The sequence below is a fragment of the Bos grunniens genome, chromosome 19 (genome assembly GCF_055505025.1).
Source record: "Bos grunniens cultivar Pamir isolate PY7600 chromosome 19, Bosgru_T2T1.0, whole genome shotgun sequence".
Taxonomy (NCBI): Eukaryota; Metazoa; Chordata; class Mammalia; order Artiodactyla; family Bovidae; genus Bos; species Bos grunniens.
Genome location: NC_141183.1, coordinates 48504459 through 48519815, shown reverse-complemented (window position 1 = coordinate 48519815; position 15357 = coordinate 48504459). Strand labels below are relative to the sequence as shown.

General features: G+C 53.1%; 1 protein-coding gene across 3 annotated transcripts; it reads left to right on the top strand.

Moving 5' to 3' along the window:
• Positions 1 to 5397: 5397 nt before the first annotated feature.
• On the top strand, positions 5398 to 14122 carry NLE1 (notchless homolog 1). 3 transcript variants are annotated; one of them, XR_015148257.1, is made up of 13 exons: positions 5398 to 5439; positions 5582 to 5725; positions 7316 to 7533; positions 8095 to 8174; positions 9014 to 9090; positions 9264 to 9361; positions 9697 to 9889; positions 10449 to 10584; positions 10724 to 10765; positions 11468 to 11670; positions 13255 to 13414; positions 13505 to 13575; positions 13779 to 14122. XR_015148257.1 is itself a non-coding variant. In XM_086360312.1 (13 exons), exons 1-13 carry the CDS (start codon positions 5413 to 5415, stop codon positions 13789 to 13791), a joined length of 1464 nt encoding a protein of 487 aa, XP_086216438.1. In that variant the 5' UTR covers positions 5398 to 5412; the 3' UTR covers positions 13792 to 14122. The 3 variants fall into 3 exon arrangements, 2 of the variants coding, with proteins under 2 accessions (XP_086216438.1, XP_086216437.1); XM_086360312.1 differs by having other exon boundaries at positions 5398 to 5436; positions 10719 to 10765; XM_086360311.1 differs by having other exon boundaries at positions 10719 to 10765.
• Positions 14123 to 15357: the final 1235 nt, after the last annotated feature.

The window sequence follows — 15357 nt, the reverse complement described above, 5'->3', positions numbered from 1 at the left end:
GAACTGTGAATGATTTACGGAAGCAGAAAACACTCCCGGGGGTAAGGATTTGTCTGTTTTGTTCACTCACACATTCCAAGTGTCTGCAACAGTGTGTAGTATGTAGCAGTCGTTGTCTTACTCGCTAAGTCACCTCTGATTCTTTTGAGATCCTATGGACTGCAGACCATAAGGCTCCTCTGTCCATGGGATTTCCCAGGCAAGAATAGTGGAGTGGGATGTACAAGGTGCTCAATAACATTTGTTGAATGAACGCATGAAAGAATTCCATGCATCTGTGATTTCTGACGAATACCAAACAGTTTTGAAACCTTACAATCAGGAAACATGACATTATTTCAGAGAAAGTTTCCCTGAGGAAATGATTAAATAAATTAACATATGTAGAGCTCCTAGAACAATGTCCGGCAGAGACCTTTGTTAAATGATTGAACGAATATTTAAGGCAAGACCTGAAGAATGAGGAACTATCAGGCTGCCATTAACAAAGTACCACTGATTGCACAATTGCACTCATCTCATATGCTAGTATGGAGAAGGCGATGGCACCCCACTCCAGTACTCTTGCCTGGAAAATCCCATGGACGGAGGAGCCTGGTAGGCTGCAGTCCATGGGGTCACTAGGAGTCGGACACGACTGAGCGACTTCACTTTCACTTTTCACTTTCATGCACTGGAGAAGGAAATGGCAACCCACTCCATTGTTCTTGCCTGGAGAATACCAGGGACGGGGGAGCCTGGTGGGCTGCCGTCTATGAGGTTGCACAGAGTCGGACACAACTGAAGCGACTTAGCAGCAGCAGCAGCACATGCTAGTAAAGTAATGCTCAAAATTCTCCAAGCCAGGCTTCAACAGTACATGAACCATGAACTTCCAGATGTTCAAGCTGGATTTAGTAAAGGCAGAGGAACCAGACAGCAAATTGCCAACATCTGCTGGATCATTGAAAAAGCAAGAGAGTTCCAGAAAAATATCTACTTCTGCTTTATTGACTATGCCAAAGCCTTTGACTGTGTGGATCACAACAAACTGTGGAAAATTCTGAAAGAGATGGGAATACCAGACCATCTGACCTGCCTCTTGAGAAACCTGTATGCAGGTCAGGAAGCAACAGTTAGAACTGGACATGGAACAACAGACTGGTTCCAATCGGGAAAGCAGTACGTCAAGGCTGTATATTGTCACCCTGCTTATTTAACTTATATGCAGAGTACATCATGAGAAATGCTGGGCTGGATGAAGCACAAGCTGGAATCAAGATTGCTGGGAGAAATATCAATAACTTCAGACATGCAGATGACACCACCCTTATGGCAGAAAGCAAAGAAGAACTAAGCTTCTTGATGAAAGTGAAAAAGGAGAATGAAAAAGTTGACTTAAACTCAATATTCCGAAAACTAAGATCATGGCATCTGGTCCCATCACTTCAAATTGATGGGGAAACAATGGAAACAGTGGCTGACTTTATTTTGGGGGCTCCAAAATCACTGCAGATGGTGACTGCAACCATGAAATTAAAAGACGCTTGCTCTTTGGAAGAAAAGTTATGACCAACCTAGACAGCATATTAAAAAGCAGAGACATTACTTTGCCAACAAAGGTCCATCTAGTCAAAACTATGGTTTTTCCAGTACTCATGTATAGATGTGAGATTTGGACTCTAAAGAAAGCTGAGCGCCGAAGAATTGATGCTTTTTAACTGTGGTGTTGGAAAAGATTCTTGAGAGTCTCTGGGACTGCAAGGAGATCAGACCAGTCCATCCTAAAGGAAATCAATCCTGAATATTCTTTGGAAGGACTGATGCTGAAGCTGAAGCTCCAATACTTTGGCCACCTGATGGGAAGAACTGACTCATTAGAAGAGACCCTGATTCTGGGAAAGATTGAAGGCAAGAGGAGAAATGGGCAGCAGGGGATGAGATGGTTGGATGGCATCACCGACTCAACAGACATGAGTTTGGGCAGGCTCTGGGAGTTAGTGATGGACAGGGAGGCCTGGTGTGCTGCAGTCCATGGGTTCACAAAGAGTCGGACATGACTGAGCGACTGAACTGAACTGAACTAAACTGGGTGGCTTAAACAACAAAAACTTCTTTTCTCATAATTCTGGAGGCTAGAAGCCTAAGATCAAGGTGCCATCATGTGGGTTGGTTTCTGGTGAAACTTCACTTCTTGGGTTGTAGACAACCATCTTCTGCTTTGTATTCACATAGCCTCTTCTCTGTGTGAGAGCAAAGAGAGAGACAAGGAGAGAGAGAGAGAGCTCTTGTGTGTCCTCCTCTTAAAAGGACATCAGTCCTATCAGATTAGGATGCCATCTTTATGACCTCACTTAACCTTTATTACTTCCTGTTGGACCATTAAGAAGGCCGAGCACTGAAGAGTTGATGCTTTCAAACCATGGTGTTGGAGAAGACTCTTGAGTCCTTTGGGCAGTAAGGAGATCAAAGCAGTCAAGTCTAAAGGAAATCAACCCTGAATTTTCATTGGAAGGACTGAAGCTGAAGCTGAAGCTCCAATACCTTGGCCATTTGATGGGAAGAGCTGACTCACTGGCAAAGACTGTGATGCTGGGAAAGATTGAAGGCAGATGGAGAAGGGGACAACAGAGGATGAGATGATTGGATGGCATCACTGACTCAATGGACATGCATTTGAACAAGTTCTGGGAAAGAGTGAAGGACAGGGAGGCCTGGCACGCCGCAGTCCATGGAGTTGCAAAGAGTTGGACCGACTAAGCAACTGAACAACAATAGGGTCTGTCTCTAAGAGTCACCCTGGTGGTTAGGGCTTCAATTTATGAATTGGAGGTGTGTGTGCACAATTCAGTTCATACCAGTTCCAGAAAATTGCATGAGGGAACTAAGGCTGAGTGGACCATTAAAGGAGTCTGATTTTTCCCTGCCTGTAATGGGAGGCTTTGTAGGGTAACAAAGACAGAAAGCAATTGAGCAGAGTTTTGGTTTGAAACATCACCCTGGTTGCCATGTGAAGAGGAGGAAGCAGGGTAAAGACAGGTAGGCAAATGTAGAGACTGTAGGAACCAGTATTGCGGCCAAAATCTTGGCTCTGTGTGCACTGATGCTGAACAGCAATACGCAGACAGAATTGTGGAGGAGAAGGGAAGAGCGACTACTAGTTTGTCAGGCAAAGGGGGAACACAGTACCAGTACACTAGCATTTCAAGTGCTGTGCCCCCCTGCCCTGGTGAGTGAAAAGTGAAAGTGAAAGTCACTCAGTTGTGTCCGACTCTTTGGGACCCCATGGACTATACAGTTCATGGAATTGTCCAGGCCAGAATGGGTAGCCTTGCCCTTCTCCAGGGGATCATCTCAAACCAGGAATCGAACCCGGGTCTCCTGCATTGCAGGCCAATTCTGGTGAGTAGGGAGAGGTTATATAGTCATGCAGGAGGATGTGATAAGGATCAAGGCAATAACATCTTTCTTTTTCTTTTCCGGCTGTGATGGGTCTTCATTGCTGCGAGTGGGCTTTCTCTATTTGTGGCGAGCAGAGGCTACTCTTTGTTGCCGTACGAGAGCTTCTCATTTTGGTGGCTTCTACTCTTTGTTGCAGAGCACAGGTTCTAGAGCATGGGCTTCAGTCATTGTGGCACATGGGCTTAGCTGCTCCACAGCATGTGGGATCTTTCTGGATCAAGGATTGAACCCATATCCCCTGCATTGGCAGGCAGATTCTTAACCACTAGATCACCAGGGAAGTCCAGTAACAGTCTTTCCTTCTTTCCTCTGCAAAGTTGCAAAAGGATGGGGTTGCTGACAAGATTAGGGTGTGTGCAGGGTCTAAGGTGGTCTCCTAACCTTGAAGAGCTTCTCCGATCCCTTTAATCTTGACTCAGGTGGTTTCCTGGTTGCTCCTACCTTGATTAGCAACTGTTTGAATCTACTCTTTGGAACTCAGAGAAGGTTGTGGAAGGTGGAGTCTTGCCTACATGAAATGGGGGACAAAAAGGCCTCTGTGCCTGGGAGCCCCAAAGGGCCCTGCTTGGCGTCAGTGTGGCAGTGGAGATGGAGGGAACAGACTCTAGATAGGGTAATGAGGCAGGCCTGGCGGAGCTTGGGGCGCCCTGGATAGAGCGGAGGAAGAGAGAGAGGGACAGAAGGGGGAAGGAGGGAGACAGAGAGAAAGAGAAGCTGACCGAAGATCCTTGGTTTCCAGTAAGAGTTCTTCTGGTTCATCTCTGCTTCAGTGCCTCATCTGTAATATGGGGTGAAAAGAGTCATGAGGATTAAATGTAAAGCACTTAGAACAATGTAAACACTTAGAATATATGTCGAGCACTTAGAACAATGCCTGACACATTGCTATTATTGTTAGTATTTGTTGTTATTATTGTTAATAACAATATATATTGTTATTATTATTATAGCTGTACACTGTTGAAGACTGCAGGAATTTTTTGCTTCTATACTCACGTATTATTAATTGATTTCAGCCATTTAAAAAAGAATACTAAGACTTCCCTGGTGGTCCAGTGGTCAAGAATACGCCTGCCAATCACCTGGGATGATTCCACATGACTTAGAGCTACTAAGTCTAAGCGCGCGACTACTGAGCCTGCGCTCCAGAGCCCATGAGCCACCACTAGAAAAGCCACCGCAAAGAGAGGTCTGCATAGGGCAATAGAGAGCAGCCTTCGCTGGCCTTAACTAAAGAAAGCCCGTGCGCACACCGATTACCCAGAGCAGCCAAAAATAAAAATTAATTAATTATTTTAAAACTTAAAAAGAATCCTAATTTCTGCCTTCAATCCCATGGGCTCTGGTTTTATAAGCCATTCCCATTTCCTACCTCTGTGATCTCAGGGACAATCAACCAGCCAGAGCCTTGAATTACGCATTGGTAAAACTGGGGCTCAGTCCTGGATGTTCATTGGAAGGGCTGATGTTGAAGCTGAAACTCCAATACTTTGGCCACCTGATGCAAAGAGCTGACTCATTTGAAAAGACCCTGATGCTGGGAAAGATTGAGGGCAGGAGGAGAAGGGGACGAAAGAGGATGAGACGGTTGGATGGCATCACCGACTCGATGGACATGGGTTTGGGTGGACTCCGGGAGTTGGTGATGGACAGGGTTCATGGGGTCGCAAAGAGTCGGACACGACTGAGCGACTGAACTGAAAACTGGGGCTAAGAATCGCTGTTCTGAAAAGACAAAAGGTTGTCAGTATCCTGCAAGGCACTGGGAGAGACTGAACGCCCAGGCGGCCACCGGTCCAAGGGTAGGATGTGGAGGCTGAGTTGAGCCCACGCCCAATGCCGGAGGCTTGGCGGGGCGCGGCACTTCCCCGCCGCGACACCAGGGGGCGATGAGGCGGGCTGCGGCGCCGCTGTACCACGGCAGAGGCGCTCCATCACGCCGGAGTTACCTCCTCCACGTGGGGACGCAGGATGGCGGCGGCGGCGGCGGCGGCGGCGGTGGCGGTGGGTGTGCGTGAGTGCGGGCGGGGCCCGCGGACGGGCTCTCCCGCCGGCTTTCCCGAGGCCGTAGGGAGGCGGGAGTGGGGGCCCTCGGGTAACCGAGGCGCGGGAGTGACGCCCACCGCGCTTGTCCGCACAGGACGAGGCGGCGACGCGCGATGTGCAGCGGCTGCTCGTGCAGTTCCAGGATGAGGGCGGGCAGCTGCTGGGCTCGCCGTTCGACGTGCCCGTGGACATCACCCCGGACAAGCTGCAGCTCGTGTGCAACGCTCTACTGGCCCAGGTGAGCTTCGGGCACGCGGGGGATCGGGAGGCCGAAGGTCTTGGGTACCAGGGCCCCCACCGCTCCCCCGAAGTGCTGACAACCCGGCCTTGCGGTCTACCTTTGGGGAGGGTCGGAAGATGTGATTCGAGTGAGCGATTTACACGCCCACCTTCAGGGCCCACCTGCGGAGAGACCGCGCGTTTTGAACACATTGGGCGCATCATCACAGTGATTCCTTGTCGCAGCCCCGCACTGTCTCCCCGTTGTCATTAACTAACCTCATTTTACATTGTTGCCTACGATCATTCGATTGTGTGTAAGATGCTGCGCCGTAGGTGGTAGATAATGGAGTTGGAACTCAAACGTCAGACTCAAAACTTCTCTCCTAAGCTGCTCAGTCAGCTCAGTCGTGTCCGACTCTTTGGGACCCCATGGACCGCAGCACCCCAGGCCTCCCTGTCCATTACCAACTCCCGGAGTTTACTCAAACTCATGTCCATTGAGTCGGTGATGCCATCCAACCAGCTCATCCTCTGTCGTCTCCTTCTCCTCCCGCCTTCAATCTTTCCCAACATCAGGGTCTTTTCAAATGAGTCAGTTCTTCGCATCAGGTGGCCAGAGTATTGGAGTTTCAGCTTCAACATCAGTCCTTCCAATGAATATTCAGGACTGATTTCCTCTAAGCTGCTGCTGCTGCTGCTGCTAAGTCACTTCAGTCGTGTCCGACTCTGTGCGACCCCATAGACGGCAGCCCACCAGGCTCCCCCATCCGTGGGATTCTCCAGGCAGGAACACTGGAATGGGATGCCATTGCCTTCTCCGCTCTAAGCTGCTAGTGTTTATCAAAATGCTGCCCTCTATTGGAGGTGGGCTTCTCTGGTGACTCAGTGGTAAAGAATTGGCTTGCAGTGCAGGGAACACTGGTTCGATCCCTGCGTCTGGAAGACCCCCTGGTGAAGGAGATGGCAACCCACTCCAGTATTCTTGCTTGGGAGAATTCCAAGAGCAGAGGAGCCTGGCGGGCTACAGTCCATGGGGGCCCAAAGAGTCAGACAGGATTTAGCAACTGAACAACATCAACATTGGAGGTGGGGGAAGTTGCTTAAAAATGCAGTACCTGGACCCCACCCTACACTTAACTACACCGGACCCAGGGGTGAAGCAGAGAGTCTGCATTTTCAATCAGCTTTTTGGATGCTTCTTACACATTATAGAGCCTGGTGTGGTGGTTTAGAAAATGCCTTAAATGCTGTATACTAATTCTAATCCTGGACTTCTGTCTGAAGAACCTGAATTAGTCATTAGCAGTAGGACATTGGGCTGATCACTTGGTTGCTCTGTTTTTTCAGTATGAGTGCCTATCTGTCAGGGTAGTTGTGAGATGCAGATAAAGGATTCTAAAATGGTTTGTAAATATTCTGGAGTTGATTTTGAAGGACTAAAAAGGTCTTGCTCAATGGGGAATAATGGGGGTGTCCCAAGCAGGGTGGCTGAAAAGAAGGCTTTGCCTGCACACAGCTTGCAGAGGGTGGGGAGGGGAGGGTCCCCCGGTGGAGGCTACCCTGCCCGTCCTTTGATAGGGGTGTTCCCTTTGCTGTTGTCCTCCAGGAGGATCCCCTGCCACTGGCTTTCTATGTGCATGATGCGGAGATCGTCTCCTCGCTGGGGAGGACGCTGGAGTCCCAGGCGGTGGAGACAGAGAAGGTGTTGGACATCATTTACCAGCCACAAGCTATCTTCAGGGTTCGCGCTGTGACCCGCTGCACCAGCTCCTTGGAGGGTCACAGTGAGGCGGTCATTTCCGTGGCCTTCAGCCCCACGGGAAAGTAAGGACAGCAGCAGAGTCATGGAGGGGAGTGTGGATGCAGCTGTTGGCTGGGGTGGGGGGACCCCCAAGTTATGCTCAGTGGGGCCTCTGGCTGCCTTTCCTTGACCCAAGCTCTGGGCTCAGGGTGTAAGTAAGTGACTCGCCCACTGAAATTTTGTCCCCAAAGGCCAAGGATACCTGCCTTGGAGGAGCCCTTCCTGGACTTGCTCTCAGGAGAGCTGAGCTGCAAGCTCACCTCTGCCCCTTCCTTGCTGTGTGACCTGGGCAGGTCACTTAACCTCTCTGAGTCAGTTGTTCCTCTGAGAAACAGGGTTTATTTGCTTCTCACAGTCCTCTGAGAAGCTTTAACTGGTTATGGCTGTGGCCATTCCTTTCTCCCAGATGGCCTGTGTGTTATAGTTCTTCTTTTCAGAAGAGAGAGAAATTTCCACTCCCAGATTCTGTTCCCAGAAGACAGTTGAATAGGCCGCGGGAATGTACGAGTGCAGTGTTTTGGGTGAGGCCCAACCCAGCCCCATGTCCCCAGTGCAGAGGTCAGGCCGCCCCTCTTCTTCCCCAGGTACCTGGCCAGTGGCTCCGGAGACACGACAGTTCGCTTCTGGGATCTCAGCACTGAGACGCCACACTTCACATGCCAGGGTCGGTACGCACGCGGTTACCCGCAGAGCGGTGTTGATACAGAGGCAGGCGGGTGATTCGTTCAGCTCTCTAGTTCCTGGGAGGCCCAGAGCACATTCCAGCCTCTTAACATCCAGTTAGCGGTTGCCAGTTCCTAGGTGGAGACCTTACCCTTGAGCCCCACCAGCCACTTACAAACAAGCAGAGACTGGACCCAAAAGTCAGCGGGAGGATGCGGGCAGGGACTGTCTGGCTGGTAGCAAGGAGAACTGGGCTTAAGTCCGGTCTCTGCCACAGTAGTTCTCAAACTTGAACATGCATCAGAATTACTTAGAGGGCTTGTTAAAATACAGGTTTCTGGGTCCCACCCCCAGAATTTTTGTCTCCTCCAGTCTGGGATGTGGCCTGAGAATTTGCATTTCAAGTTCCCAGGTGGTGCTGATGCTGCTGGCCCGGGAGCCTCACACTAGTGAGGTGACCTTGTGTAGGCCTCGCTTCCTTTCTAAGCTTCAGTTTTCTCATCTGGAAAATGGGGGTGATACTTCTCACTTTGCTCCATACTCTAGAGCTATCGTGAGAATTGTAAGGGCTGACATGTGCAAGAATTTTATATCACGTGGCACGTGAGGAACCATTAGAAAGTGGCGGTGTTATCTGTGCAGCAGCTGCATGGCTCTAGCACTTGGGGAGGGTTTGCCATTTGCCTGGGGAGTCTCATCTCTTCGATCAGTGTTTGAGCATTCATTTATTTGGCAGCTAACTATGTGGCAAATAGCACTTTCTGCAGTGTGCCGGGCATTGCTGAGCGTTTGGGATAAAGACAGGTGTGGCCCCCCTCTCTCCCCTCCCTGTCTTCCCAGGACACAGACACTGGGTCCTGAGCATATCCTGGTCCCCAGATGGCAAGAAGCTGGCTTCAGGCTGTAAGAATGGCCAGGTAGATGATGCTTGGGGTACTTAGGTGGGGACCCTGGAGTCCCTTCCTGGGAGTACCTCAGAATGAGGTTCTGGGGTCTTCAGGGAGGGGTGGCTGGGGGCAGTGGGCGGGGGACCCTGGGTGGGGCTAGGGGAAGGTTGGGGAGGGTTATTTGATGAGCTTCTGTCCCGCAGATTCTCCTGTGGGACCCAAGCACAGGGAAGCAAGTGGGCAGGGCGCTCACTGGCCACAGCAAGTGGATCACAGCCCTGAGCTGGGAGCCCCTCCATGCGTAAGTGACACTGACAACTGGGGTGAATGAGAAGCCAGGGGTTCAAAGCTGTACCCCGCCCCTTAAGACTCGCCTAAGAGGAGTCTTAGGGGACAGGGTAGGGGCTCTGACTGGCAGTGACAGCATGGCAGGCGGTGGGGAAGGTCGTCTGCACCCGTGGGTGGGGGGTGGTGGGCGCTCGTCACGGGGACTGAGAGCCACCTTGCAGCCACCGGATGGTGGGGTCAGGAAGCCGTCGAGACGCTATCCCCGGCCTTCGAGCTGGGCATCAGGAGACAGCATGGGAAGACAGGCATTGCCCACTCAGAAGTGAGGACCCATCTCTTCCTCCCCAGCAACCCCGAGTGTCGCTACGTGGCCAGCAGCTCCAAGGACGGCAGTGTGCGGGTCTGGGACACGACTGCGGGCCGCTGCGAGCGCATCCTCACCGGGCACACGCAGTCAGTCACCTGTCTCCGGTGGGGAGGGGACGGACTTCTCTACTCGGCCTCCCAGGACCGCACCATCAAAGTCTGGAGGGCTCATGATGTAAGAGCTGGGAGGGGTCCAGAACCAGACTGGGGAAATCGCGGGTCAGGGATGTCGAACCAGTGTTTCCTGAACTTGTTCCGGGAACTGGTCAGGGAAGTGCTTCTGAACAGTGGGTCCTGGGGTCAGTGCTGCGTTACAGCGGAGAGTCCAGGGCCCCTGAGCGTGGTCAGGCTCTGGAATTTCCTGCTGTCGGAAGCCTATTTAGGTTTATCAGGCCTGCTGTATCGCAAACTTACTGGACTAGAGCCCTTTTTTCCTGACATGTCTTTTCTGTGAAACATATTTTCAGAAACATTGATCTGGGCTCATGCCCTCGTTTCACAAATGAGAGACTTGAACCCAGAGGGTTTGAGTTTTGATTCAGATCACGATGAGTGATCTGATGGGTGGTTTGATTCAGATCACAGTGATTTGATTTGATTTGGGTCACAGTGAATGAGGGCCCTGCTTCAGAGTCCTGTGGGCCACCCCCCATCTTCTGGGGCTGACCTGGACATTCACGTTCCTGGGGTGCAGAGTGCTCTGTGAGCATCTGACCTGTCTCCGTCCACCCTAGGGCGTGCTGTGCCGGACTCTGCAAGGCCACGGCCACTGGGTGAACACCATGGCCCTCAGCACCGACTACGCCCTCCGCACAGGGGCCTTTGAGCCCGCCGAGGCCTCAGTGAACGCCCAAGACCTCCGAGGGTCCTGTGAGTGAGCGGAAGGAGGCAGGGAGGGCTTCACGTGTGAGGGGCCAGCCTCGGCCGGGTGGGGGGGTGCTTGCTGTCCATGTTGAATTTTCTCATCAGCCTTGTTCCTTCTTTCCTTTGGTGCCTGGACACAGTGCAGGAGTTGAAGGAGAGGGCCCTGAGCCGCTACAACCTCGTGCGGGTGAGCGTCCCCAGCACCCCCAACTCCATGTGGGATTTCTCCTCGTCCCCCAAACCCTGCACAGGCTCAGGCCCCTCTCCCTTGTAGCCCCAGTACAGAATGTACCGTTCCCCCAAAGTTCTTCCTTTACAATTCTAACATCTTAGTGCGCTGTGGATCAGTTTATTTCACTTTGGGTTTTTTTTTTTTTGCTTATCTATTTATTTGTAATTCTAAGGTACCTCTGTTTATTTATTTTGGCCTCGGAATTCAGGCTGGTAGTTCCCCAGCCAGGGATAGACCTCCTGTCCCCTGCATTGGGAACATGGAGTCCTAATCACTGGACACGAGAAGTCCCTCTCTGTTTAAAATTCCATTTAGTTTCAGTAACACATTCAGATAGTCTAGGGTTCAAAGAACACACAAAAAATAGATGGTGGAGAGCCTTTCATCTCTGTGGCTCCTTCTGGAAGCATCCAGTGCTCCCAGTGTCTCGTGTGTCCTTTCCGAGACTTCACACACACGTGTGTGTGCACACCACACAGTACAGACAGGCACGTACACAAGCCCACATAGCAAACCCGGCCTCCTGTTAAGATACCATGGCGGGGACTTCCCTGGCGGTCCGGTGGTTACGAGCCCATGATTGAGCAGACGGTGCTGTGTCCGCCTCTGAGGTTGGGTCTCCTCCCTGAGACCATGTGCGTGTCCTTGCTGTTGCAGGGCCGGGGCCCAGAGAGGCTGGTGTCTGGCTCAGATGACTTCACCCTGTTCCTGTGGTCCCCGGCAGAGGACAAGAAGCCCCTGGCACGGATGACGGGCCACCAGGCCCTCATCAACCAGGTGGTCTTCTCTCCAGACTCCCGTGTCATCGCCAGCGCCTCCTTCGACAAGTCCATCAAGCTGTGGGACGGCAGGACCGGCAAGTGAGTGGGGGGCGTGGGCCCGGGAGGAGGGGCGCTCCCCCTCCGGAAGGAGCTCGGCTCTGCTGCTTTCTAGCTGTGTGGCTCTGGCAAGCAGTTCGATTTTTTTTTTTTTTTTTAATTTTCATTTATTTTGTTTTTATTTTTGGCTCTGCTGGATCTTCGTTTCTGCTCACGGGCTTTCTCTAGTTGCAGTGAGCGGGGGCCACGCTCTAATTGTGGCGTGTGGGCTTCTCATTGCAGTGGCTTCTCTTGTTGGGAAGCAACAAGAGAAGGCTGTAGGTGGGCAGGCGCAGTAGTTGCGGTGCGCGGGGTGGGCTTAGCTGCCCCGAGGCATGTGGGATCTTCCCACACAAGGAAAGATGCAAACCCATCCCCTGCGTTGGCAGGCGGATTCCTAACCACTGGAGCACCAGGGGAGTCCCTGGATTTTCTGAGCCTCTGTTTCCTCTTCCGAGTGTGCAGACCCCTCACCTCTCAGCCTTATCACAAGGATTGAACGAGGCGGTGTGTTCAGCACCCTCACTAAGCGGGTGCTGAGAATGGCTAGTTCATTGTATGCCTAGGGAGAGAAATGGTCTGAAAGCTGGCCAAGGGCCGGGGATGCAGCAGATAATGTAGGTTTGTGGTCTGGTTGTCATCTGGCCCTCCTTACAGTGGAGTCCACAGATCAGACAGTGCGTTACCTGTCTGGGAGCTTGATGGAATTGCAGAACCCTGGGCCCCCCAGCCCAGAGCTTGGGGATCAGAACCCGCCGTTTAAGGTCACCTTTCAGGTCTGAGAAGCAGTGGTGTGACGAGGCACAGGGCCCTCGCAGTTGATAGGAGGAGAGGTCGAGGCGTGGGTTGGGGAAGGAGCAGGGAAACACTCCTGAGGCCAAAGGGGGACTTGTGTGTCCATCTCTGTGTATCTCCACACCAAAGCCCTGTGAAATAGGCTATTTGGTTAATTCATTTACTTGGCTGGGTTGGGTCTTAGTTGCAGCGTGAGGGGTCTTCATTTCGGCATGTGGCCTTCTCTACTTGCAGACGTGGGCTCAGTTGCCCCGTGGCATGTGGGATCTTAATTCCCCCACCAGGGATCAAACCTGAGTCGCCTGCATTAGAAGGTGGATTCTCAACCACTGGACCCCAGGGAAGTCCGCAGCTCCTTTTTAAGACAAGGAAACAGTCTCAGGCCCAATGACTTGCACCAGCAGACACAGTCAGTCTGTCCCGACCAGGTCCCAGTGGCCCAGCCCACTGTTCCTTCACGCCACCTGTCAGCAGGCACCTGCTGGGCTGGGCAGAGCGGGGGGTGTCGTGCAGACGGGCCAAGAGACGGGAGCATTGGAGTCCAAGGCTTGCGAAGTTGAGCAAGCGTGGAGGCCCGGCAAGAAGCATCCTAGAAGCAGTTTTACAAAATCGCAATGACCAGCAGAGGTTAAATTGGTCCGGGGTGGGGGCCAGGCAGGGAGATTTTATATGGGTTCCCAGGTAATCCTGACATGCAGCCACAGTTGAGAACGACTGCCGGGGGCCTCGAGCACCCTTCAGACGTGTCCCAAGATCTCACATCCATCCTCATTGCTCTCCCCCCCGGCCTAGGTACCTGGCCTCCTTGCGCGGCCACGTGGCTGCCGTGTACCAGATCGCGTGGTCGGCCGACAGCCGGCTCCTGGTCAGCGGCAGCAGCGACAGCACGCTCAAAGTGTGGGACGTGAAGGCCCAGAAGCTGTCCACGGACCTGCCGGGCCATGCGGACGAGGTGCGGCCAACCCTCGTGGGCTGAGCAGGGACTGAAGCCTGCCCCTGACCCCAACCCTGCTCACTGCACCACTGTCCCCCTCCCGTTTAGGTATACGCTGTCGACTGGAGTCCCGATGGCCAGAGAGTGGCCAGTGGTGGGAAGGACAAGTGCCTCCGGATGTGAGTTTCGGGGTGTGGGGGGTGCAGTGGCGGCCGGTGTGCTTGGCTCTCCTGCCCTTGCCCTCGTGGTCATCCCCCGTGGTGGAGAGCTCCACGGGCTCTCCACCTGCCCAGGCTCGCCCCCATCGTGGGCTCCTGGGACTGTGCAGTGCCTTTCTTTCCTGAGCTGGGGTCCCCATCCCATTCCCTGCCTTTGTTCACAGATGGAGGAGATGAGAAGCCCCCCAGGTCTCTGGGATCCCCATCTGGACTCAGCTTCTGCCCGCTGCCTGCTCTCATGGGAGGCCTCAGGCTGCGTGATGGCCTTGAGAATGAGCGTGACCTGCTGTCCTTGGTCAGACCCCACGGGGGTCCCTCCGCAGAACAGGTCAAAGGTCGCAGGAGGTCGTCACTGACCCCAGTCATCGGCCATCACTCGGTACCTCGCTAGCACGAGCATGGGCAGCAGAAGGCTGGGCGATGACCAGCTGCTGCCTTTTCTAAATGCTGTCTCTCTTCAGGGTCAGGCCCCGGATTCTGTGACCAAATAAATAACTTATATTTTGTGTGTTTGGGTTACGATTCCTGTCTTCGATGCCCAGGGGTCTATGCTGGGTCAGTTTGTGTAGCCCCTCCCTCTGGGCTACTCCAGTACCATGCTGAGCAGGAAGCGGTCTTTCCTTTCTTGCCACCGTGCCTACGAGGGAGAGGCTGGGGTGACGCGCTGAGGCCTGTCTCGTAGTAGCTAGAGGAGGCTCTTAAGGCTGTGTTGTCCCTTCTGGCAGCACGAGCCATGTGTAGCTGTTTGCATGAACTAGAATTCAGCCCAGTTAGAAATGCAGTTGTCACACTAGCTTGAGGCTACTTCCTGGTCTGGACAGCACAGAGAGAGGACGCTGAGACCATCACGGGGACTTGTGCCAGCCCGCTGCTCTGGGGTGCTTTTCCTGACCTCATTCAGTGTCACTGGGCTCTCTGGGTTCAGAGAGGCGGTCCCTGAGGGCTCCCCCTAATGGGCTGTGTGGTGGTGCAGGCTCAGGCAGAAGTGGGGATGGTGTGATGGGGAGGGTGGCTCTCTGCCCCCCAAAGACTCACAGGGTGAAGGGAACCCCCACCAGGATGTGCTGAGACCTTGGACCGAGGTCTTGCCCCCACTCTTCTTCCAGGACCAGGTGCCTCTACCCGGGTTGAATTCCAGCCATCCTTGTACAGAGCACTCGGGGCCACAGCCTTTTTTGACTTCTTGGTCCTCCTCACCCTCCCCCACCCACATCTGTGCTTTTACGATTTTGCACCTTGCCTGGCTCTGGTTCTCGGCTTCCACCTGCCTGGTCTCTGCAGTGGGACTACGTGTGGGCTGAAGGGAGGTGACAGGCTCTGAGGCCCCACTCTGTGCCACGCTCTCTGCTGCTGGGCTCTCACTTGAGCCTCACAGTGACCCTGCAGCCGTGCCTGGAAGGACTGTGCCACGTCCCCAGGGCGGGGTACAGATGTGAAGAATCAAAGAGCCAAATAGGTTTCTAGCCTTCCTTAGTATTCTTTGGACACGTGATGAATGTAATTCACACAGGAGAGGATGGGGATTCTGTCGTCAACAGCTTGGGAAATGCTGGCTAAAGCCAAGTAAAGCAGGTTTCTGTGCTGTCGCCACCACCCCCCCAACCTTATTTTTTTGGCCACGGCACACAGCAGGGATTGAACCCTCACGCCTTGCATTGTAAGCGCAGCGTCTTAACCACTGGACCGCCAGGGAAGTCCCACATCCCCGTATTTTTGATGAGGAAATTCAGCCCCAGAAGCGTA